This window comes from Thalassophryne amazonica, chromosome 3 (assembly GCF_902500255.1).
Source record: "Thalassophryne amazonica chromosome 3, fThaAma1.1, whole genome shotgun sequence".
In the NCBI taxonomy this organism is placed as follows: domain Eukaryota; kingdom Metazoa; phylum Chordata; class Actinopteri; order Batrachoidiformes; family Batrachoididae; genus Thalassophryne; species Thalassophryne amazonica.
This window is the reverse complement of record NC_047105.1, coordinates 5,363,216-5,389,455: the sequence shown is the minus strand read 5'-3', so window position 1 is coordinate 5,389,455 and position 26,240 is coordinate 5,363,216. Positions and strand designations below refer to the sequence as shown.

Below are 26,240 nucleotides of genomic sequence, written 5' to 3'. Positions count from 1 at the left end.
ACAGCTAACTGATCATCTGCAGAGGAATGGTCTATTTGAAGAGTTTCAGTCAGGTTTTAGAATTCATCATAGTACAGAAACAGCATTAGTGAAGGTTACAAATGATCTTCTTATGGCCTCGGACAGTGGACTCATCTCTGTGCTTGTTCTGTTAGATCTCAGTGCTGCTTTTGATACTGTTGACCATAAAATTTTATTACAGAGATTAGAGCATGCCATAGGTATTAAAGGCACTGCGCTGCGGTGGTTTGAATCATATTTGTCTAATAGATTACAATTTGTTCATGTAAATGGGGAATCTTCTTCACAGACTAAAGTTAATTATGGAGTTCCACAAGGTTCTGTGCTAGGACCAATTTTATTCACTTTATACATGCTTCCCTTAGGCAGTATTATTAGACGGTATTGCTTAAATTTTCATTGTTACGCAGATGATACCCAGCTTTATCTATCCATGAAGCCAGAGGACACACACCAATTAGCTAAACTGCAGGATTGTCTTACAGACATAAAGACATGGATGACCTCTAATTTCCTGCTTTTAAACTCAGATAAAACTGAAGTTATTGTACTTGGCCCCACAAATCTTAGAAACATGGTGTCTAACCAGATCCTTACTCTGGATGGCATTACCCTGACCTCTAGTAATACTGTGAGAAATCTTGGAGTCATTTTTGATCAGGATATGTCATTCAAAGTGCATATTAAACAAATATGTAGGACTGCTTTTTTGCATTTACGCAATATCTCTAAAATCAGAAAGGTCTTGTCTCAGAGTGATGCTGAAAAACTAATTCATGCATTTATTTCCTCTAGGCTGGACTATTGTAATTCATTATTATCAGGTTGTCCTAAAAGTTCCCTAAAAAGCCTTCAGTTAATTCAAAATGCTGCAGCTAGAGTACTGACGGGGACTAGAAGGAGAGAGCATATCTCACCCATATTGGCCTCTCTTCATTGGCTTCCTGTTAATTCTAGAATAGAATTAAAATTCTTCTTCTTACTTATAAGGTTTTGAATAATCAGGTCCCATCTTATCTTAGGGACCTCGTAGTACCATATTACCCCAATAGAGCGCTTCGCTCTCAGACTGCAGGCTTACTTGTAGTTCCTAGGGTTTGTAAGAGTAGAATGGGAGGCAGAGCCTTCAGCTTTCAGGCTCCTCTCCTGTGGAACCAGCTCCCAATTCAGATCAGGGAGACAGACACCCTCTCTACTTTTAAGATTAGGCTTAAAACTTTCCTTTTTGCTAAAGCTTATAGTTAGGGCTGGATCAGGTGACCCTGAACCATCCCTTAGTTATGCTGCTATAGACGTAGACTGCTGGGGGGTTCCCATGATGCACTGTTTCTTTTTCTTTTTGCTCTGTATGCACCACTCTGCATTTAATCATTAGTGATCGATCTCTGCTCCCCTCCACAGCATGTCTTTTTCCTGGTTCTCTCCCTCAGCCCCAACCAGTCCCAGCAGAAGACTGCCCCTCCCTGAGCCTGGTTCTGCTGGAGGTTTCTTCCTGTTAAAAGGGAGTTTTTCCTTCCCACTGTAGCCAAGTGCTTGCTCACAGGGGGTCGTTTTGACCGTTGGGGTTTTACATAATTATTGTATGGCCTTGCCTTACAATATAAAGCGCCTTGGGGCAACTGTTTGTTGTGATTTGGCGCTATATAAAAAAAATTGATTGATTGATTGATTGATGTTAAAATCGCCCACTATAATTATCTTATCTGAGCTAAGCACTAAGTCAGACAAAAGGTCTGAAAATTCACAGAGAAACTCACAGTAACGACCAGGTGGACGATAGATAATAACAAATAAAACTGGTTTTTGGGACTTCCAATTTGGATGGACAAGACTAAGAGACAAGCTTTCAAATGAATTAAAGCTCTGTCTGGGTTTTTGATTAATTAATAAGCTGGAATGGAAGATTGCTGATAATCCTCCGCCCCGGCCCGTGCTACGAGCATTCTGACAGTTAGTGTGACTCGGGGGTGTTGACTCATTTAAACTAACATATTCATCCTGCTGTAACCAGGTTTCTGTTAGGCAGAATAAATCAATATGTTGATCAATTATTATATCATTTACCAACAGGGACTTAGAAGAGAGAGACCTAATGTTTAATAGACCACATTTAACTGTTTTAGTCTGTGGTGCAGTTGAAGGTGCTATATTATTTTTTCTTTTTGAATTTTTATGCTTAAATAGATTTTTGCTGGTTATTGGTGGTCTGGGAGCAGGCACCGTCTCTACGGGGATGGGGTAATGAGGGGATGGCAGGGGGAGAGAAGCTGCAGAGAGGTGTGTAAGACTACAACTCTGCTTCTTGGTCCCAACCCTGGATAGTCACAGTTTGGAGGATTTAAGAAAATTGGCCAGATTTCTAGAAATGAAAGCTGCTCCATCCAAAGTGGGATGGATGCCGTCTCTCCTAACAAGACCAGGTTTTCCCCAGAAGCTTTGCCAATTATCTATGAAGCCCACCTCATTTTTTGGACACCACTCAGACAGCCAGCAATTCAAGGAGAACATGCGGCTAAACATGTCACTCCCGGTCCGATTGGGGAGGGGCCCAGAGAAAACTACAGAGTCCAACATTGTTTTTGCAAAGTTACACACCGATTTAATGTTAATTTTAGTGACCTCCGATTGGCGTAACCGGGTGTCATTACTGCCGACGTGAATTACAATCTTACCAAATTTACGCTTAGCCTTAGCCAGCAGTTTCAAATTTCCTTCAATGTCGCCTGCTCTGGCCCCCGGAAGACAATTGACTATGGTTGCTGGTGTCGCTAACTTCACATTTCTCAAAACAGAGTCGCCAATAACCAGAGTTTGATCCTCGGTGGGTGTGTCGTCGAGTGGGGAAAAACGGTTAGAGATGTGAACGGGTTGGCGGTGTACACGGGGCTTCTGTTTAGGGCTACGCTTCCTCCTCACAGTCACCCAGTCAGCCTGCTTTCCCGACTGCTCGGGATCTGCCAGGGGTAACTAACATACGACCACCAGCCAGGGTTCTAGCTAGAACCATTTTAGTGCCGGGTAAATCACGTGATCGCGACTCACATCCTGGGGGTCAAGGTCAAGGGGTCGAGGGGGCAGAGCCCCCTGAAGCTGTAGGGTCTTATATGTCTAAAACGTTATTGGGAAACCCTATTTTAACTAATGTTGAGTGGTTTAAGATGCATTGAAAGAAAGACTACAACCCCTGGCAATAATTATGGAATCACCGGCCTCGGAGGATGTTCATTCAGTTGTTTAATTTTGTAGAAAAAAAGCAGATCACAGACATGACACAAAACTAAAGTCATTTCAAATGGCAACTTTCTGGCTTTAAGAAACACTATAAGAAATCAGGAAAAAAAAATTGTGGCAGTCAGTAACAGTTACTTTTTTAGACCAAGCAGAGGAAAAAAAAATATGGAATCACTCAATTCTGAGGAAAAAATTATGGAATCACCCTTTAAATTTTCATCCCCAAAACTAACACCTGCATCAAATCAGATCTGCTCGTTAGTCTGCATCTAAAAAGGAGTGATCACACCTTGGAGAGCTGTTGCACCAAGTGGACTGACATGAATCATGGCTCCAACATGAGAGATGTCAGTTGAAACAAAGGAGAGGATTATCAAACTCTTAAAAGAGGGTAAATCATCACACAATGTTGCAAAAGATGTTGGTTGTTCACAGTCAGCTGTGTCTAAACTCTGGACCAAATACAAACAACATGGGAAGGTTGTTAAGGGCAAACATACTGGTAGACCAAGGAAGACATCAAAGCATCAAGACAGAAAACTTAAAGCAATATATCTCAAAAATCGAAAATGCACAACAAAACAAATGACGAATGGGAAGAAACTGGAGTCAACGTCTGTGACCGAACTGTAAGAAACCGCCTAAAGGAAATGGGATTTACATACAGAAAAGCTAAACGAAAGCCATCATTAACACCTAAACAGAAAAAAACAAGGTTACAATGGGCTAAGGAAAAGCAATCGTGGACTGTGGATGACTGGATGAAAGTCATATTCAGTGATGAATCTCAAATCTGCATTGGGCAAGGTGATGATGCTGGAACTTTTGTTTGGTGCCGTTCCAATGAGATTTATACAGATGACTGCCTGAAGAGAACATGTAAATTTCCACAGTCATTGATGATATGGGGCTGCATGTCAGGTAAAGGCACTGGGGAGATGGCTGTCATTACATCATCAATAAATGCACAAGTTTATGTTGATATTTTGGACACTCTTCTTATCCCATCAATTGAAAGGATGTTTGGGGATGATGAAATCATTTTTCAAGATGATAATGCATCTTGCCATAGAGCAAAAACTGTGAAAACATTCCTTGCAAAAAGACACACAGGGTCAATGTCATGGCCTGCAAATAGTCCAGATCTTAATCCAATTGAAAATCTTTGGTGGAAGTTGAAGAAAATGGTCCATGACAAGGCTCCAACCTGCAAAGCTGATCTGGCAACAGCAATCAGAGAAAGTTGGAGCCAGATTGATGAAGAGTACTGTTTGTCACTCATTAAGTCCATGCCTCAGAGACTGCAAGCTGTTATAAAAGCCAGAGGTGGTGCAAAAAAATACTACTTTGTTTTTCATGATTCTATCATTTTTTCCTCAGAATTGAGTGATTCCATAATTTTTGCCAGGGGTTGTAATAGACAAAAAAAATTTAAATTTATGTTGTAATATTTGTAAAACCAAAGTTCTTTTTTTTAATGTTTCTGTCAAAGTCTAAGTTAATAAAATAAATAACATTGGAAAGGTTAAAAACACATTAATATACCGTCTGTTTTCCTTTGACCTTTTTGAAAACAAGGAGCCTTTAAACTAAAATAAACTGGAAACGTCTGAGTATATTATCAGTATCTGCCGACACAGAAGCAACTCTGGATTATAAAACATTTTTCTGCAGGATTTTTTTTCCCTTTAAGTCAGAGCGGAGTGCGTCTCTGTCAGCTATAATCTCTGCTTTCAGCGTTCTGTGGCTTCACAGAGCGCTGAAAGCAGCTGACTGCTGTTTGCGCTTAGATATGAAGAAAATGAGAAATATATTTCTATATATATATAAATATATATATTTAATTATTTGGTTGAAATTGCAAAATAAAACAAAAGTACAACTCTATAAGCTTGAAATGTGATCGAATTGGTACATTGTTCAGCAACATTTCAGTTCATTTTTTGGGGGGAAAATCCGTGGTGGGCGGGACAACTAATGTGAACGGGAGAGCCGGGCGGAAATTTGCAGTACTGGGTGGTACAGCTCACCTAAAATCCAAACTTTAATAACGCAAGTTTTAAATGAATTAGAGCCTAGCTTTGGTTAGCTGACTGGATCCCAGACCCACACATACTGCTGATTTAGCCACTAGCCAGCTAGCAGGTAACGGACCATCAAAGAACACACCCAACACAGCAAAGTCACAATTTGACTGGATAAAGAACATGACACTCCATAGCACTGTACCCAATAGGAACTCACTGAAGGCCTCAGAGAAGATTTTTCACCCGGAGACAGCAGGGTGAAATCTGATTGGACAAACCAAAGCTCTGTTCTATGTGAGCTCAGAAAGAGTTGGTAACTGTAGCCGAGACAGGAGTTGCTGTATAACTGAAAATATTCTCATGCGGCCTTCTTCAAGTAGCAAATTACATCCAACCCACCAAATGGTAAAGAATGCAGCGGTGAGTGAGAGATTCAAGATCATCTGGAACGAGACGTAAAGAATCACAGAACACTGAAACCAAGGCTTTGTCAGACACGGGGAGCTGTAACTGTGAGCAACACGTCAACCCACAAACGTGACCATAACAACATTCCAAATAATCTTAAACGCCCTGAAAATATGAGCCTGATTTTATTTAATTTTTTTCTATTCTTTCCCCTGTGGGAGGAGCTAATATTGTCCTGGATACAGCTTGCATTTGTATCAGTGAGCTGAAATTTATCTGGAAAAGGGTGTACGCACATCTTTAAAACAACTCACAATCTGCAATGAATTTATAAAAACAAATATGATAAACAAAAAACCCAACATTTCACATGCAACTGTCTGGCTCCTCCCCCGGGTGTGAGCTGCTGTTCTCATTGGAGATTGTGACTTGTGCCTGATTGTTGTTTTGTCTGCTTGTGATCAGGTGACGTTGTTCTCTTAACTGTGAAATGTGGATTTGTTTGGTCATTGCAGCTTTTGTTGAACCATTTGTTTGACGTATATTTACATGATTCATTTGTAAGTATAAGCTTTTTATTGTAACATGCCAATAATTCTTTAACCAAAATGTTCCTAAAAGAGCAAGATGATTCTTTCTGGACCGTTGTTCACGCCACAGTTACGATCTTTACAGTTAAAATCGTGCTGTTTTATGCAATGTCTCAGACTCTGGTTATCATACCAGGTTTTTCAGAGTACAAGTCGCATCTCTTAAAAAAAGCCTATTGAAGCAGAAAAAATCCATATATAAGTCGCAGCCTTTTTTCTGTATTGTCACTTCTTTAATTTGGAATTTTTGTGTGTTGTTGTAATGTGCTTTTTATATATGGCATTTATTCTTTTATTATTGGAGTTTATTTTGTTTTGTGCTTTGATTCCTGTGAAAGGCCGATATGAATCATTACTATAATTATTATGAGTAATAAATGCATGACTTTTCAGTATATAAGTTGCAGGACTTCCCAAACTAGTAAAGAAAAAACAGCTACTTATACTCTGCAAAATACGGTGCGTACGTGTCTCTAAATTAGGAGCTGTTTGGAGATAGAAGCTAAAGCTGTGAGAACGTCACTTAAGTGACATTAAATACAAGTAAGTGTGGTGCCCAATGCTGACATCATGAGTTCATATGATTGAAAACCAGAAATCCTGGTTTGCGCTTGGCCCAGTTTTCAGACAGAGTGTGTGCAAAGATTGATACCAAGACACTGAGACTTGTGGACAGATTCACCCCCAGTGATGCTGAGGTGTTCTGGGTCGAGGCGGCTGGCGCTCTGACTGAGCATTATTGCCATAATGCTACAAACTCCGTTATAAATTGACCCTTTTTCCCGCCGTTTGGTCTGTATGGCAACAGCTTTTTTTTGAAGTGCGATGTGAAAATCATGATGTCGCTCACCAAACACCCCTCGTTTGTGCATTGTTCTATTGCGTTGTTCTTTCTCTCTGTTTAAGGTGTAGCTCCATCCAGAGATCAATCAATCAATCAATTTTTTTTTATATAGCGCCAAATCACAACAAACAGTTGCCCCAAGGCGCTTTGTATTGTAAGGCAAGGCCATACAATAATTATGTAAAACCCCAACGGTCAAAACGACCCCCTGTGAGCAAGCACTTGGCTACAGTGGGAAGGATGTGAGTTGTATTCGTGTTGGCGAGCCTCCTGTCCTGTGCGCCAACAGCATTTCTTATATATTTGTCCGTGAATTGTTTTGTGAATTATTTCTGTAATTTATGTTTGTATCATGGCCCAAGCAGAGGGTCCCCCCTTTGAGTCTGTTCTGCTTGAGGTTTCTTCCTCAGAGGGAGTTTTTCCTTACCACTGTTGCTCTTGGGGTTGGTAAGGTTAGACCTTACCTGTGTGAAGCGCTTTGAGGCAACTCTGTTGTGATTTGGCACTATATAAAGGAAAATAAATTGAAAAATTGAAATTCATTTTACTGCTTGTCTGATGTGTTGAATTGGTGCTATTTCAGCAACACAAACGCCAGTATTACTGTTGTTTAGCTAGTTTTCCTTTTGTTGCATGTATTCATGTTCGCTGTATTTTTTTTAGTAAATTCAGATTAGTTGTGAGCATATGTATGACATATCTTAGAACAAAACAAGTTGCCTACATTCACAGGTTGTGTTTACTTCAGTTTACTTATATATATATATATATATATATATATATATATATATATATCAATCATCAGTAAAAAATATAAAAATATCATTCTTACTCTGGAATTTGTCCTCAGATTTGCTTCTAGAACCAAAACTTCTTGACCACCCCCACCCCCCCAACAAAACCCTAACCGCCTCTGCAGTTTTTCATTTGTGGCATCATTCCAGATTAAAAATCATGAATTAACCGTTAAATGGTTCTTTATGCCGAAGTACTTAAAAGTGATAAACGCTAGTGTCAAACATCTGTTTGGGGACTTGTCCAAAATATTACGTGTCTCTCCTTTTTCAAACTTGGCGATTGAACAAGATTCAAAATCTGTATACCCAAAGTTCGTACTGACTGACTCGTCAGTTGTGTATTTATCGTAGCTGTGACTTGTCATCATGTCAATTCGAGATATATTTTCTACTACACGGGCTGTTGTGATGCTAAGCTGCTCTCATACTTCTTTCTTTCTTCTCCTCTGTTTCGTTCAGGAGTTCAGAATGCTCCTCCTCCTCCACCGCCACCTCTTCCTCCATCAGACTCCTCCTCCCATGCTGCTCCTCCCCCTGTGACCTCCACAGATGGTGCTGGAGGAGGTCGCTCAGCGCTGCTCAGCTCCATCCAGACCTTCAGCAAAGGCCGCCTGAAGAAGGCTCAGACTGCTGACCGCAGCAAACCCGTAATTTGACCTCTGCCCTCCCACCATGCTCCTCCATCTGGTAACGGGCGCCGCGGCGACACCGCTGACCCGCCGCTGCGGCGCCGTGGTCTGGGCGAGTTGACGAGCTTGATGTCGTTTCTCCCTCAAATGTGAAAAACATAATAATTAACAATAAATTGAGCTTTTATTGCTTCTTCTGCTTTTTAATGCATTTATGCTCCACCTTTTTAAATAAATCGTTCAAAGCGACCAGTGGGGAAAAAACCTAGCTTTTACTTCTGACCAATCAGAACGTTCTTTCTCTTCGATTCTTTTGTTGGAGATTGGTGGAAGCTGTAAATAAAGTCACGAAAGCAGCAGGTGGACTTTGGAGAATTGAACCGCTGCGCGCTGCTGGATGTTTCTGTGGAGCGCTGATGATGTCACGCTGCTGCACCATCCTGCTAGCTCAGTCATGTGACCTTTGACATGTAGCATCCAACCTTCTCCTGAGGTGAGGTTACTGATCCACGACAGGGAAAATACTTCCAGGACGTCGCTGGAAGATATTTGTTTGTTTGTTTTTGTGTGCGTTCTCGTCTTGTAGCTCATTCGTGACTCGCACGCCGGTTCTGATTTTGTTGAAGTGCGACGTGAAAATCCACTCGGAGACGTGAGAAACCAGTGAACAAAGACCATAAACAGGATGTTATCTTTCTGTCATCTCCATATCTTTAAAGCTGAAAGGTGTGGAGGAAGCGCTCTGGCAATATTTTACCTTCATCTTGACCTTTAAAAATTGTCCCAAAATCAAAATCAGAATAGCTTTTATTCTCCAAGTATCCACAAGAATACAAGGAACCTGACTTTGGTTTGAGCTGCACTCTCGCTGTAAATATACATTAAAGACTGAATTATTCACATAAAAAAACGGTGTGAAACAGACAAACCACTAAACCCCAATAATCCGCTTCCCAGTTCTGAGGTTGAGATCGTTTTCGGGAAAAAATATGCAGATAGCGATTTGACTTCTGACAGTTTGGTGCACGTGGGTTCAGTCTGTACATGAGGACGAGGCAGTTGGACCTTCAGGTCTGAGGCAGCACCGACGGCATTCCACTAGCTGGATGCTGGACTTTGGGTTCTTGCTGCTGAATGAGAGGACAAATGGATTCTGAGCAGAGGGATCCGCAGTAGCGTGGTTCTGGATTTGGATTGTCCAGGAGGTTGCAGTGACGTGGCCATATGATTAGGAACCGTGCTGGACACGTCCATTTAACTCAGAGGAAACTCTGACGTGTGTCCAGAACCCTTTGCAGTTTGAGTTTGGGACGACTGATCCTGGACGAGCTGAGGAGGTGGTGGACTGGTCTGCTGTCCCGCTGCCACCTGGACCTCACTCTGGATCAGCAGCAGAACACGGAGACAAACCTGCAGAACCACAAGATTCAGCGTCTTAAAGAGAAGCATCTCATTGATGGCTGCTGCTAAACAACCAGGTTTTACACACTACCAGGTTTTCAAACCTGTTCCTATTTTAGTGGCACAAACTTCAGTTAACTTCAGTCAACTTAAAACAGTCCAGAGGTTTTTTTCTGAAGCAGCTGCACATTTCAGGCTAATTTCGGGACATTGGTGTTTTGTTTTTTCTTTTCCTTTTTGGAGGAACAGAAAAAACATATCTGAAATTTTGATTTTCTGATTTTGTGGTGTAACTGGAAGGTTACTCTGAAGGACAAAGTGGGAAGAAATGTTCTACTGAGGGGGAAAAAAAAAAAGAATCATCATGTGGTGACGGGCCATGCCCGGCCCCCAGACCAGATGTTTGAGTCGCCTGCTGTAACAAAGTGATAAAGTTCACATTGGGCTAGTGGTGGGTTGTTTTTTTCAGGAAGTAGCTTGTAAAATAAAGTTTCAGGTTGTTATAAATTGTCATGCAGGTCGTGTTCCTCACAGAAAATGATTTGGAGCCTCATGAAAGACATCACGTGTGCTGGATTTTAACTGATTTTAATTGGTGGCATCATCCAGACATGCTAACCTGCACATGATGGCTAAGTTCTGACCCCCCCCCCATGCAAAATATTAAAACAGCGCTGTTGTTCATTTGTGCTGTTAAACCTTTTGAGTGATTCTGACCTGTGAGGTTGTGCACCCCCCCCCCCCCCCAAAAAAAAATGTCCAAATCTCTCCAAACTGGTCTCCATCATTTGTGCTGGTAAAATAAACGTTTGTGCTTTTATGGTTATACGCTTTTGCATCTTATTTTTCACACGTGTGATGTCACTCAGCGCCCCCTCCCCATGACACGTCCAAATCGCGTCAAACTGGTCTCTGCTGTTTGTGCTGTTAAAATAATTTGCTTAACTGTTAGCCCACAGCCTACCTGTTAGACCTCTGTGCACCACTTGTCCACGTCATGATTTAAGCAGTCGACGTGCGACGGTCTCCCGCGGTGGGATTGCCTGCAGCCTCACTTAGGCTTCACGCCCTGCCTCACTGCCCTCCTGAGAGTACTGTGAGCGAACTCAAAATAAAAATACCTTTCGGCTATGACCTCAGATCAGACGAGACGACCCGCTGAATTTGAGCATATCACTAATTAAAGAGCGTTTACCACCATCTGCATTCCCAGACAAACCGACTCTGGGAAAGGCCTGGTCCCGGTGCGAGCCTCAATCAGAAGGACTCCCAGTATTCCCTCGGTAGCGGGGCTCTTCCCTCTTTGATTCCCTCAGGACTGTGTGACATCAGCTCGCGGATTCCCTCTGACTGACTCAGGATTCCCTCGGTAGCGGTAAGCAAAGATGGAAGAGCCCAGTGCTGAATCCCCATCTGACAGGTGGGCACAGGAAGTGTTACGTATGGAAGACGGGTGCAGCCTGGGGGGCTGAGGTCTTCTGATTAGTAATTAGTAATATGATTAGTAATTAGTAATATGCCTAAATTCAGCGGGTTGTCTCATCTGATCTGAGGTCATAGCTGAAAGGTGTTGGGGTTTGTTTTTTAGTGGAGAATCGAACCGCTGCGCGCTGCTGGATGTTTCTGTGGAGCGCTGATGATGTCACGCTGCTGCACCATCCTGCTAGCTCAGTCATGTGACCTTTGACATGTAGCGTCCAACCTTCTCCTGAGGTGAAGTTACTGATTCATGACAGGGAAAATACTTCCAGGACGTCGCTGGAAGATGTTTGTTTGTTTGTTTTTGTGTGCATTCTCCTCTTGTAGCTCGTTCGTGACTCGCACACCGACTCTGATTCTGTTGAAGTGCGACGTGAAAATCCACTCGGAGATGTGAGAAACCAGCGGACAAAGACCATAAACAGGACATTATCTTTCTGTCATCTCCATTTCTTTAAACGCTGAAAGGTGTGGAGGAAGCGCTCTGGCAATATTTGACCTTCATCTTGACCTTTAAAAATTGTCCCCAAATCAGAATCAGAATAACTTTTATTCTCCAAGTATCCACAAGAATACAAGGAACCTGACTTTGGTTTGAGCTGCACTCTCGCTGTAAATATACATTAAAGACTGAATTATTCACATAAAAAAACTGTGAAACAGACAAACCACTAAACCCTAATAATCCGCTTCCCAGTTCTGATTTTGAGATCATTTTTGGAAAGAAAACATGCAGATAGCGATGGCGCTCCGGGGAAGGCAGGGGGGTTGAGCCCACAGGAGGCTGCAGGCGATCCCACCGCTGGAGGCCGTCGCACATCAACTGCTTAATCAACTGTAGCCCTCCGGTGCACGGAGGGCTACAGTTAAATGAATCATTTGAACAGCACAAACAGCAGAAACCAGTTCGGGGTGATTTGGACGTGTCATGGGGGGGCTGATAGGCTGTAAAAGCCATAAAGGCACAAATGTTTATTTTAACAGTACAAACGATAGAGACCAGTTTGGAGAGATTTGGACATTTGGGGGGGGGGCTGTGTGAAGTCATGGGTCAGAAAATGTATTTTTGAATCACTCCAAAGCTTCAACAGCACAAATGAACAACAGTGCTACATTAATATTTTGAATGGGGGAGCAGCTTCGCGCAGGTTTCACTGGTTTGTTGTTTGTTGATTTGGCACAAATTTTACACTGGCTGTTCTTGGAGAAAAGGACGCAGGGACTCAAACCTTCTGTTTGGGAAACAAACACACAAAATGCACTGAAGCTTTAAAAAAATCTGAAGCTTTTTGACTCCAGTTTGTAAAACTGAAAACCAGCAAAGTTTCACTTCTGAGGAACTTGAATTTGTCCAAAATGTTGATGTTTGTTTCCTGTTGTTTAAATCTGTTTAACTCTGTCAGACTCAAGCAGTAAAAGCTGAAAGTTGATTTGATGATGTAGAAATTTTGATGAATGAAGGAGCCACAGTTTCCTCATTTTAACACTCAACGACATGTAACTTTGTTTCTCCATTTCTGATGTGAAGCTTTTCATCCTATAATAGTTTTTCAACTGAATGTCAGAATTTTTTTTTACTTTATCACTGGAGGATGAAGGAAAAAAAAAAAACTTTAACTGTTTGGAAAAGTTGGCTTTTTAAAAAAATGTTTATGGTTTGTTTGTTTATTGCGTGCGTGTCAAATGTCAAAAGCTTTTGCTTCAGTTTCATGTCACAAAAAGATTTTCTGCTTTATTATAAAATCGGAGCAAATGAGAACGATGATTATCAACTGAACATCTGATTAAAATATACTTTGAGAATGTAAAAAGGGTTTTTTGTTGTGAAAGTGTAGGTACACGGACCCACAACAGGGGGCGCAATGAACGGACAATAGAGAAAGGTGAATAACAAGTTTTACTGTTGTGAACAGGGCACAACCAATACAACAATTAATACTTTGTAAGTCGAAATCTGCTGGTGTTGTGTGGGCAGGCTCGAAGGTAGGAGACGTCCGTCCCCGTCGAACCGGAACCACCCAGATTTCCTCTGCCACCGAAAATCAGGAGTACTGGAACCGCCAAGTCCCGAATTCCCAGGTGGCCACTGCCTTCGCTCGTCGGATCCGGTACTGCTGGCGGGAAAGAGCACAAACACACAGGTATGGGTGCGACAGCACCCAGTAGACGGAGAGGGGAGAAGCCGCCTCCACCTCTTGAAATAATGAAGCAGGAAGGTGAGTACTTATCCAAGCAAGGTGCTTTCTGTAATCAGCTGTCCTGAAATAGTTTAGCACGGTTTATCAGAGTCCTCAAAATATATACTAGCAGAGTAGGTTACCTTAATCTCAAGGCGATATCTCGGCACTGAGGTGGAGACGCTGTCCTGCTGATATACTCCGTCCTGAGTGCAGTCAGCTGTGTCTAGTAATGGGTGACAGCTGTCAGCCTGACAGCCTTCGTCGGCGGCAGCGCCCTCTGGTGCCTGGAGCCCGCACTCCAGGCAGGGCGCCCTCTGGTGGTGGTGGGCCAGCAGTACCTCCTCTTCAGCGGCCCACACAACAGGACCCCCCCCTCAACGGGCGCCTCCTGGCGCACGGCCGGGCTTGTCCGGATGGCGTCGGTAGAAGTCGGCCAGGAGGGCCGGGTCCAGGATGAAGCCCTTCTTCACCCAGGAGCGCTCCTCGGGGCCGTACCCCTCCCAGTCCACCAGGTACTGAAAACCCCGGCCCATTCGACGGACATCAAGGAGCCGGCGCACGGTCCAAGCCGGTTCCCCGTCGATGATCCGGGCAGGAGGTGGTGCCGGACCCGGGGTGCAGAGGGGTGAGGTGTGATGGGGCTTTATCCGGGAGACGTGGAATACTGGGTGGATCCGCAGTGAGGCCGGAAGCTGAAGCCTCACTGCGGCGGGATTGATGACTTTGACAACCTTGAAGGGACCGATGTACCGTTCTTGGAGCTTGGGGGAGTCCACTTGAAGGGGAATGTCCTTGGTGGACAACCACACTGCCTGCCCAGGACGGTACGTGGGGGCCGGGGCCCGCCGCCGGTCTGCATGTTTCTTCGCCCTCGTCCGGGCCTTCAACAAAGCAGAGCGGGCAGCACGCCACACCCGACGGCACTTCCGTAGGTGGGCCTGGACCGAGGGCACACCGACCTCTCCCTCGACCACCGGAAACAAGGGGGGCTGATACCCCAAGCACACCTCAAACGGGGAGAGGCCGGTGGCTGATGACACTTGGCTGTTGTGGGCGTACTCGATCCAGGCCAGGTGGGTACTCCAGGCCGTCGGGTGCGCGGCTGTCACACAGCGTAGTGTCTGCTCCAGTTCTTGGTTGGCCCGCTCTGCTTGCCCGTTGGTCTGGGGGTGGTACCCGGACGAAAGGCTGACCGAGGCCCCCAGTTCCCGGCAGAAGCTCCTCCAGACATGTGAGGTGAACTGGGGACCGCGATCGGAGACGATGTCTGATGGTATGCCATGCAGACGGACGACGTGGTGGACCAGGAGGTCCGCTGTCTCCTGGGCCGTAGGGAGCTTCGGGAGGGCCACGAAGTGGGCCGCCTTGGAGAAACGGTCCACTATCGTGAAGACGACGGTTTTTCCCTGGGACGGCGGGAGACCCGTGACGAAGTCCAGGCCGATGTGGGACCAGGGGCGATGAGGCACGGGCAGTGGCTGTAGCTGCCCTGAGGTCTTCTGATGATTGGCCTTGCCCCTGGCACAGGTGGTACAAGCCTGGACGTAGTCCCGGACGTCGGTCTCCAGGGATGCCCACCAGAAGCGTTGCCGGACGACTGCCACGGTCCTTCGCACCCCTGGGTGACAGGAGAGCTTAGAACCGTGACAGAAGTCTAGGACTGCGGCCCTGGCCTCTGGTGGGACGTATAGTTTGTTCTTTGGTCCGTTTCCGGGGTCCGGGACACGGGTCAGGGCCTCCCGGACGGTCTTCTCCACGTCCCAGGTGAGGGCGGCCACGATAGCGGACTCCGGGATGATGGGATCCGGGGGATCCGACGGTTCCGTTCTGACCTCCTCTTCGTGCACCCGGGACAATGCATCCGATCGCTGGTTCTTGGTCCCGGGGCGGTAGGTAATCCGGAAGTCAAACGGCCAAAGAACAATGACCAGCGGGCTTGCCTGGGGTTCAGACGCTTAGCGGTCCTGATGTACTCCAGGTTCCGATGGTCAGTGAAAACCGTGAATGGCACGGCTGTTCCCTCCAACAGATGTCTCCACTCTTCGAGGGCCTCTTTCACAGCAAGGAGTTCCCGATTGCCGACGTCATAATTCCGTTCAGCGGGGGTCAACCTGCGAGAAAAATAGGCACACGGGTGAAGGACCTTATCGGTCTTCCCGCTCTGGGAGAGCACCGCTCCTATCCCTGAGTCCGAGGCATCCACTTCAACCACTAACTGGCGGCTAGGATCGGGCTGCACCAGAACTGGTGCAGACGAGAAGCGCCGTTTCAACTCCTTGAACGCGGCCTCGCACCGGTCCGACCAGGTGAAGGGAACTTTTGGAGAGGTCAGGGCTGTCAGGGGGCTAACTACCTGACTGTAGCCCTTGATGAACCTCCTGTAGAAATTAGCGAAGCCGAGGAACTGTTGCAGCTTCCTACGGCTAGTGGGTTGGGGCCAATCTCTCACCGCCGCAACCTTGGCCGGATCCGGGGCGACGGAGTCAGAGGAGATGATAAACCCCAGGAAGGACAAAGAAGTGCGGTGGAACTCACACTTCTCGCCCTTCACAAACAGACGGTTCTCCAACAACCGCTGCAGGACCTGACGGACATGCCGGACATGAGTCTCAGGATCCGGGGAAAAGATGAGTATATCGTCTAGATATACGAAGACAAACCGGTGCAGGAAGTCCCGCAAGACATCGTTTACCAACGCTTGGAAGGTCGCGGGAGCATTAGTGAGACCGAACGGCATGACCAGGTACTCAAAATGACCTAAGGGGGTGTTGAATGCCGTCTTCCATTCGTCTCCCTTCCGAATCCGAACCAAATGATACGCATTCCTAAGATCCAGCTTGGTGAACATCTTGGCTCCATGCAGGGGGGTGAACACCGAATCCAACAAGGGCAACGGGTATCGATTGCGAACCGTGATCTCGTTCAACCCCTATAATCAATGCATGGACGAAGTCCGCCATCCTTTTTACCCACAAAAAAGAAACCTGCGCCCATCGGTGAGGTGGAATTCCGGATCAACCCGGCAGCTAAAGAGTCCCGGATGTAGGTCTCCATGGATTCGCGTTCCGGCCGTGAGAGGTTGTACAGCCTACTGGACGGAAACTCACTGCCTGGAACCAAATCAATGGCACAATCATACGGGCGGTGGGGAGGTAGCGTGAGGGCCAGATCCTTGCTGAACACGTCAGCGAGGTCATGGTACTCCGCTGGCACCGCCTTCAGATTGGGCGGGACTCGGACCTCCTCCTTAGCTTGGGAGCCAGGAGGAACCGAGGAACCGAGACACTCCCGATGGCAGGTTTCGCTCCACTGTACCACTACCCCGGACGGCCAATCAATCCGGGGATTGTGCTTTAGCATCCAGGGAAAACCCAAAACCACACGGGAGGTGGCCTGAGTCACGAAGAACTCGATCACCTCCCGGTGGTTGCCTGACACCACCAGAGTTACTGGAGGTGTCTTGTGCGTGATTGGTGGGAGTAGGGAGCCATCTAGTGCCCGAACCTGCACAGGCGAGGTAAGAGCCACCAGAGGGAGCCCTATCTCCCTGGCCCATCTGCTGTCAAGCAGATTCCCCTCAGAGCCCGTGTCCACCAGTGCTGGGGCTTTCAGGGTTGAATCCTCATATAGGATCGTGACTGGGAGTCGTGTAGCAATGTGGGTGTGTCCCACGTGCATGTTTTGGCCCACCCCTGGCCCAGTCTCTAGGGGCGGGCGTTGGAGTTTAACCGCTCGGGGCAATCGTTTGCCATATGCTCACTCGAGCCACAAACATAACAAGCTCCGTGGGCCCGCCTCCTTTGTGCTTCAGGTGCCCTAAATGTTGCCCTGCTCGTGTCCATAGCTTCGTCAGCAGGGGGAGCCGTAAGCGCACGGAGCGCCGGAACAGAGGAGCGTGGGGACGGCGGAACTCGATTGGACCCGGAAGGGAGAGGGACGACCCGTGCCTGGCCACGCCCTTCGCCTCGCTCCCGGCGACGTTCCTCTAACCGGTTGTCAAGCCGTATGACCAGATCAATGAGCCCGTCTAAATCCCGCGGTTCGTCTTTAGCCACCAGGTGCTCTTTTAGGACCAGAGACAATCCATTTACAAAGGCAGCGCGGAGGGCAGTGCTATTCCAGCCGGATCTCGCTGCCGCGATGCGGAAGGCGACTGCATAGGCAGCTGCGCTCCGACGTCCCTGTCGTATGGACAGTAATGCGGTTGAAGCGGACTCTCCTCTGTTGGGATGATCGAACACCGTTCTGAGCTCCCGTACAAACCCGTCGTATGACTGAAGGAGCCGTGAGCTCTGTTCCCAGAGCGCTGTAGCCCAAGCGCGTGCCTCCCCGCGAAGCAGATTTATCACATAAGCTACCCTGCTAGCATCAGCTGCGTACATCACGGGACGCTGAGCGAAGACGAGCGAACATTGCATAAGGAAGTCCGCGCACGTCTCCACACAGCCGTCGTACGGTTCTGGAGGGCTTATGTATGCTTCAGGGGACGGAGGAAGGGGCCGTTGAACAACCAGTGGAACGTCATTCTCACACGCAGGGTCCTCGGGAGGGAGAGCCGCAGCGGCGCCCGGAGGGCGCGCTTCCATTTGTGCGGCGAGAGCCTCCACCCTGCGGTTTAGGAGAACGTGCTGCTCGGTCATAAAATCGATCCGAGTGGTGAAAGCGGTGAGGATCCGCTGCAACTCACCGATTACCCCTCCCGAAGCCGCCGCTGCGCCCTGTTCTTCCATTGGCCGTTCAACAGCCGGTTGACGCCCCTCGGGATCCATGACGCTGGCCGAGATATCCTGTTGTGAAAGTGTAGGTACACGGACCCACAACAGGGGGCGCAATGAACGGACAATAGAGAAAGGTGAATAACAAGTTTTACTGTTGTGAACAGGGCACAACCAATACAACAATTAATACTTTGTAAGTCGAAATCTGCTGGTGTTGTGTGGGCAGGCTCGAAGGTAGGAGACGTCCGTCCCCGTCGAACCGGAACCACCCAGATTTCCTCTGCCACCGAAAATCAGGAGTACTGGAACCGCCAAGTCCCGAATTCCCAGGTGGCCACTGCCTTCGCTCGTCGGATCCGGTACTGCTGGCGGGAAAGAGCACAAACACACAGGTATGGGTGCGACAGCACCCAGTAGACGGAGAGGGGAGAAGCCGCCTCCACCTCTTGAAATAATGAAGCAGGAAGGTGAGTACTTATCCAAGCAAGGTGCTTTCTGTAATCAGCTGTCCTGAAATAGTTTAGCACGGTTTATCAGAGTCCTCAAAATATATACTAGCAGAGTAGGTTACCTTAATCTCAAGGCGATATCTCGGCACTGAGGTGGAGACGCTGTCCTGCTGATATACTCCGTCCTGAGTGCAGTCAGCTGTGTCTAGTAATGGGTGACAGCTGTCAGCCTGACAGCCTTCGTCGGCGGCAGCGCCCTCTGGTGCCTGGAGCCCGCACTCCAGGCAGGGCGCCCTCTGGTGGTGGTGGGCCAGCAGTACCTCCTCTTCAGCGGCCCACACAACAGTTTTTTATGAAAATCACAATAAAAAATAAATAAGTGAAACATGAGTGTCACAGCATCACGTGAAATACATCAGATAGCACTGCTTTAAAATTCTGTTTTGCGTCATATAAAATTTATAATTTTAAGTGTCAGACATTATTCAAGACAGTCTTGGGTCCATAAGTATTTGGACAGTTGAGTTTTTGTCTGTGCATCAAAACACATAAAATGAAGCAGTGCAGATGTTTTAAGTCAGAGTTCAGCTTTAACGGAACAAAAACAAAAAAAATAAGTTACAAATTAGACTTTTATAGACACACCCTCCATTTTCAGACGAAAAATATTTCTAATATAAATCACTTCTTTAGATGGGTCAGGATGAACACAAACATTTTCTTAGACTTCATTTCTGTCCGTCAGTGAGGAGCCGCTGGAGGAGACTCGGGCAGCTCTGACTGGAGACGGAGCAACTGTTTCTCTGTTGCCTCATCAGTTGTCCAACTTCATGGTGAAACAGAGAAGGATTAATTCAGTGTTTCCCAGTCCTGGTCCCGGGGCCCAAAAGTATGAAACATTTCCTGTTTGTCCCCAAACAGATCAGTCAGGAGGCTTCAATGAACCAAACTTCATGTTTTAAATCTACAAATACTTCAGACTGACAACTGGAAAATACCGATTTATTTCTACGTGTGTGTATGGTTAAAAGAAACAAATGTCTTGTACTTGAAGAGAAACAGTACGTACTATATTTTATATAATCAGATATTGTTTTTGTCACTTCTCTACTTGTTTTTTTTTTTTTTTTTTTAGTCTCAGTCTTGGTCATTTTAACTGAGTTTTTTGGGGTTTAACTCCGGGGGTTATTCTGGGTTTTAAGGGTCTAGGGGCGTTTTGCATGACCAGACCAATTTACAAGCACGTTTTTACTGGTCCTTCTTTTTAACATTTTACAAACCAAAGGAGAGAGAGATGCCTCTCAACAAGTTCAGACACAAGGTATTCCAGAAGGCCTATGGCCCAAAAGCCACAACCAGAAATCCCTTAGAAAAACTGAAGGGCTTGGATGCAAGTAGACTTCCACCATGTGAATCAGAACTGACTTGTCATGTCACCCGCTCGGCTTTCATTGCCACCATGTGGGCAAATGCAGACAAGAAAGTAATTGTCCAACATCCTTTGAAGCATGATGGCCTGGAGCGTGAGAATGATACATACAACATCATCTGGTTCGTAGGTCAGCAGCTTACAGATGCCTTGGTTCCAGAGGAAGGAGCTTTTTGCCAGTGTTGGGGATCGTGATGACGACTGTGCTCTCATCAGATGGTGAAGCCGGGGATCTTGGCACCTCGCTGATGCTGATTGAAATGTTCACACTGTGAAAGAGCTTTAATTTGATATGAGGTGAGTTTAATTTTACATACTGGATAATTCAGATAAACTAATAGCACCTGGCTGAATAATTTCAAAAACACAACAATGTGAATAATGTGTTGTTCATCAGCAAATATTGTGGAAATTGTTGATTAATTTGCTTGTTTTGTGTACACAAATACCTTTAAATAGAATGTCATATTTTATTTGGGCACAAGTTACTCATTCATAATTATATTGGGGGGATTTTAAGTGGAACCCCCTTCTTAAGTAAACAAACCCACAAAGATTAGATTCTTAGGTAAGCAATTTTGATTTTGGTCACTCCGATCTATGTTTTAGCCAAAGTTTCATTGATGCGTTCAAATTGCTAATTAACTCCTTAATTACTGCTATTTGGGGGACTTCTTAAGAGGCCTTTCCCACCAAATACGTTTTCTTAAGATATATTTTTGGGATCAGTAAACCAATACCTTTCAGTACACAGTAATATTTTATTTGGGCACAAATTTCCAATTTATTACTTTGGGGTTACTTTCAGTGGCTCCTCCTCCTTTATCCCACATTTGAGGAACTTGAGAATGCTGTTTCTAAAGACCCTAAGCAACGCCACATGTACTGCTCACCTCAAACCTTTTGGGCAATAATGGCCAATGAAAGACTATAAGGTCTAACCTTACCAACCCCCACAGCAACAGTGGTAAGGAAAAACTCTCTCTAAGGAAGAAACCTCAAGCAGACCAGACTCAAAGGGGTGACCCTCTGCTTGGGTCATGATAGAGACACAAATTCACAACAAATATACAGGAAATGTTGCTGGTACACAGGACAGTTTCAGAAACACACACCACGCCCATCTCTGGATGGAGCTGCACCTCAAAGAGAGAAAAGAAAAAAAAAAAAGAATAAAGCATCAGAAAGACAACAAATACAGTGTAATTTGTCAGCCACTAGCCCTATGCTTCACTAAAACACCCAGAATTTAGATAAAGTTGAGGCTACGACACGCTCCATTTACTAATAAAATGAGTATGCTAGCCATACAACTAGCCATTCAAAAGGGAAAACAAGTGCATCTTAAGTCTGGACTTGAAATTCTCTACAGAATCTGATATGATGGTTCTTGGTCCAGTGAGACATCAGCATCAATTTGACCAGTTAACACTTGGCCTAGGCTTGTACATCACACTGACAAAATGAGGAACCTTGGGGTAATTTTTGATCCTATATTGTCCTTTGACCTCCACATTAGAGATATTACGAGGACTGCTTTCTTCCACCTGTGAAATATAGCGAAGATTTGTCCCATCCTGTCTATGGCTGATGCTGAGACCCTGATCCATGCGTTCAACTCTTCTAGATTGGACTACTGCAATGTTCTATTTTCTGGTTTACCACAGTCCAGCATTAGGGGTCTCCAGTTGGTTCAAAATGCTGCAGCCAGACCTTTGACACGAAGCAGAAAGTTTGACCACATTACACACATTTTGGTGTCTCTTCACTGGCTTCCTGTCCCAGTGAGATCAGATTTTAAGGTTCTGCTACTAACTTATAAAATTGTTCACAGACTGGCACCTCCCTACTTAGCTGACCTAATTAAACCTTACGTACCAGCCTGGGCTTTGTGTTCTCAGGGTACAGGACTACTTTGTGTCCCTACGGTGAATAAGAAGTCTGCAGGTCATAGAGCTTTCTCTTATTGTGCCCCTGTTCTGTGGAATGATCTCCCTGCATCAATAAAACAATCAGATTCTGTGGAGACTTTCAAGTCCAGATTGAAGACACATTTGTTTTGTCTTATGATTAGCATATTGTGTTACTATGCTTTTTATTTTTTTACTTTTTTACTCTTTTATTGTGCTTTTAATCTTTTACTTATGCTCTTTGATCTTTTGGTCCATTTTGTTTTGTTTTTGAGTTGTTTTCTGTGAAGTGCCTTGAGGCGACGCTGTTGTGATTTGGCGCTCAGTAAGTTGAATAAACTGAATTGAATTGAAATTGAAATTTCAAACCTGTGTGTGTGTGTGTGTGTGTGTGTGTGTGTGTGTGTGTGTGTGTGTGTGTGTGTGTGTGTGTGTGAGTGAGGTCTGCAGGGCGCTGAAGATGTTGGATTCCAAAAAAAATCAGCAGGTCCTGATGGTTTGGGTCCATTTTTTTTTTTTTTTTTAAGCTGGGTGCAGCTCTGATTGCTGAGCCTCTAACTACTTGTAGCAAGGTAAAGTCTGGATTGAAAAGATGTTCCTGCTTGGCTAGCGGGGAATTCCCCTTTGGCTGACCTGGTAGAGTTTTGGTCCAGTGCTCGAATCCCACTGCTGCTCCGGCCACAAAGATAGGTCCTCCAGTCACAAACTATTTTTAATTTGACCTTGACCCTAAGCACGAACAACCTCCGTAAAGTTTGGAAATCTGCCTTTGTCGTTCCACTGCTAAAAGGAGGTGAACCTTCAAATGTGATTAACTACAGACAGATTTCAAAGTTACGCATTTTGGCAAAAGTGTTTCAAAAGTTGCTCTGTGATCAATTGAAGGACTTCCTAGATTCACACAATGTCTAATGTTCTAGGGGTTGGTAAGGTTAAACCTAAGCACCTTGAGGCTGCTTTGTTATTTGGCGATATATAAACAAAATAAATTAAAATTGGAAATTGAATATGAAACCCTTTTCAATCTGATTTTTAGGAAGCAGCATAGCGCTGTTACTGCTATTCTAAAAGTTTTAAATGATGTATTTGAGGTACTGGATTCTAAGAAGTTTTGTGTTGCACTGTTTCTTGATCTTTCGGGGGCATTTGACACCGTGAATCACAGACTCTTGTTATAAATTTGTTACAAATATGGTGTCTCCACACAGCGACATAGCTGCTGACATAGCTTGTTCAAGCTTTGTTGTTCAGCTGGTTAAATAAATAAAAAATAAATAATAAATTGTGTTGTGAACTTTCATAAGTGTGTATTATATATAATATTAATGATGTGGGGAAATGACTAAAATTATAGAAAAAGCTTAGAAAATGATTTATTGTTTGTGTCGTATCTGTATTCTGTAAAGTAGTGACTTCAGTTTTACTGCCTGAATGTTTTGTTGGTGATAAATATCTCACCATTGGTTTAGTGATTCAGTTAGAATCACTAAAAAGTTTTTTCTTCACATCAGGTTTTCCATCCTGAAATATTCTGTCAGAGCAAATTCATAGAAAGGAAATGTTTTTTGTCTCAATTTGGTGGGTCACTTTGACATTGTATATTCTAATAATATAAGAATATATACACACAAATTAGATAAATTTCTCCATGATATACTGAATATTGCAGACTAGTGTTTTCAGATTTCTTTCAACTTGGTCTAGAAATTATGGAATAATCTTCTTTTCAGCCTGGCTGGTGTGGCTGTTTCATTTTATTTATTTATATTATTTGATATTTTCACACAGAAGCACTCCGTAAAAGGGTGATTCTTAGACTACGGGCACTTATTATGTCCTTTGATCATATTGTATGAAAAACAGAAAAAAGGGGAAATTTCACACTTTTATAGTTATCTTTACAATGAAAGTGTGTTAAGAAATTTGTTCTAGTAGTCTATGATGACTTTTTCACCTTTTTCCAGCATCATTATATGCAAATATTGCCGTTTGTGCTTGTCTCACACCCAGATTTTTGATCTTCAATGATAAAAATGAATGGTAAAGAAACGTTTTTTCTAATGTTTTAAAATATCTCTGAATAAAATATCAGTAAAATAATCAAAACATAATTGGGGTATTCAATGTCATACAACTGTTGTGATTTTTTAAACAAAATGTAGTTGTCCCACACTATTGCCGTAATTTCCACCACAACACTGTAATGTCCCTTTCAACAGTTTGTATGAAGATTGTTTGGGTAGTTTCTATGGAGATAACAGTGACATCAGAGCACATGTATATAGCGCAAAATCACAACAAACAGTTGCCCCAAGGCGCTTTATATTGTAAGACAATGGTGTGGTGGAAATTACATTTACAAGGCCAATAGTGCCCGTAGTTAAAGAATCACCCAAAAGCGGCGCTGCAGGCAGGTTAAGAGCAGCCTTTAATATTAATATCTTTAATATGATGCGAGCGTGTGAAGCTCTTACTTTCACCTCTGATTATTTCCAATCTTTAACTTCATAATGAAATGAATTAAGGATCAGACTAGTATCTGGTGTCGCGGCAGACACATAATGTGTTTGACAAACTGATGGTATTATTTTCTATCTGGACTGGGACGAACAAATTCATTCAGGTCTATTATATAAATCTGATCCTCTTCTGGGGCAGCACGGTGGATTAGTGGTTAGCACTGTTGCCTCACAGCGAAAAGGTCATGGGTTCCATTCCCGCTTGTGGCCTTTCTGTGTGGAGTTTGCATGTTCTCCCCGTGTTTGTGTGGGTTTCCTCCGGGTGCTCCGGTTTCCTCCCACATCCAAAGGTGGATTGGAATCTTTAAATTGTCTGTAGGTGTGCGAGTGGGTGTGAATGTGTTTGTTTGTCTGTTTGTGGCCCTGTGACAGACTGGCGTCCTGTCCTGGGTGACCCCGCCTGACGCTGTATGACTGCTAGGATAGGCTCCAGCCCTCCCGCAACCCTTAATTGGAATAAGTGGTTGAAGACGAGTGTGTGTGAACCTCTTCACTATTTGTTTTGACAAATAGTGGCTGTACAAATGTGGGACTGAGTTTGAATAAATATAACAGGACAGTAAAAGCACAGAAAATGCAGATTTATCCTGAAACGCTCTTAAAAACATTCATCATGCCCACATTGATTTTTATTTATGTCTGGTTACTAACCAAGGTGGCGGTGCTCTGGCAACAGCCAGCGAATGAGCAGATCAGCCTGGTCCTCCATCTGGTGGATTAAATGGCAATCGATGGTTCAGATAGCTGATGTTAAATCCACTTTCCTTGAGGTCACAAAAGGTGTTCTTCAGTGATCAATTTTAGGACCTATTTTGTTCACAATTTATACTACTGACCCGTGCAAACTTATCAAACATCTTCTATCATCTGTATGCTGATGACACTGTAATCTATTGCTGTTCAAACTCAGTGACACAAGCATTTGAATTTTTGCAGTCCGCTTTTGATGGAGTGCAGAATCGTCTGGAGTAATTCAAACTGGTCTTGAATGCGGAAATATCCAAAATAATGTTTTTCTCAAAGTCACCTGTTTCCTTGGAGAATATACCATCAATTGAGACTGCCTGAGGTCATGTTCTGCTCCCCTCCACAGCATGTCTTTTTCCTGGTTCTCTCCCTCAGCCCCAACAAGTCCCAGCAGAGGACTGCCCCTCCCTGAGCCTGGTTCTGCTGGAGGTTTCTTCCTGTTAAAAGGGAGTTTTTCCTTCCCACTGTAGCCAAGTGCTTGCTCACAGGGGGTTGTTTTGACCGTTGGGGTTTTTACATAATTATTGTATGGCCTTGCCTTACAATATAAAGCGCCTTGGGGCAACTGTTTGTTGTGATTTGGTGCTATATAAATAAAATTGATTGATTGATTGATGTTCTCGAGCTAGTCAGCAGTTACAAGTATTTGGGGATTAACTATTGACACGGAGCAATTTTTAAAGTTCATCTTAAACACTTGATCTTCAAATTAAGCTTGGAAGCCCCTGATAACTGCTACCTTCCTGCCCTTATTTGACTATGGTGATGTCGTGTACAGTATATGTGTGCTTTGACAAGTTGTCTACGGTCCCTGACCCCGCTGTGTCACTGCGCCCTGAGATTCATCACTGGTTGTATCCG

At 44.7% G+C, this 26,240-nt stretch overlaps 1 protein-coding gene across 4 annotated transcripts in view; it reads left to right on the top strand.

Moving 5' to 3' along the window:
* pxk (PX domain containing serine/threonine kinase) overlaps positions 1-8,704 on the top strand; it is a 69,626-nt gene extending 60,922 nt beyond the window's left edge. For 2 of the 4 annotated variants that reach the window (XM_034165024.1, XM_034165052.1), the window contains exon 18: positions 8,378-8,704. In XM_034165024.1, the coding sequence (XP_034020915.1) occupies positions 8,378-8,574 (197 nt within the window). In that variant the 3' untranslated portion in view covers positions 8,575-8,704. The remainder of the gene's footprint in view (positions 1-8,377) is intronic. The other 2 variants (XM_034165031.1, XM_034165039.1) reach the window with 2 other exon arrangements.
* Positions 8,705-26,240: the final 17,536 nt, after the last annotated feature.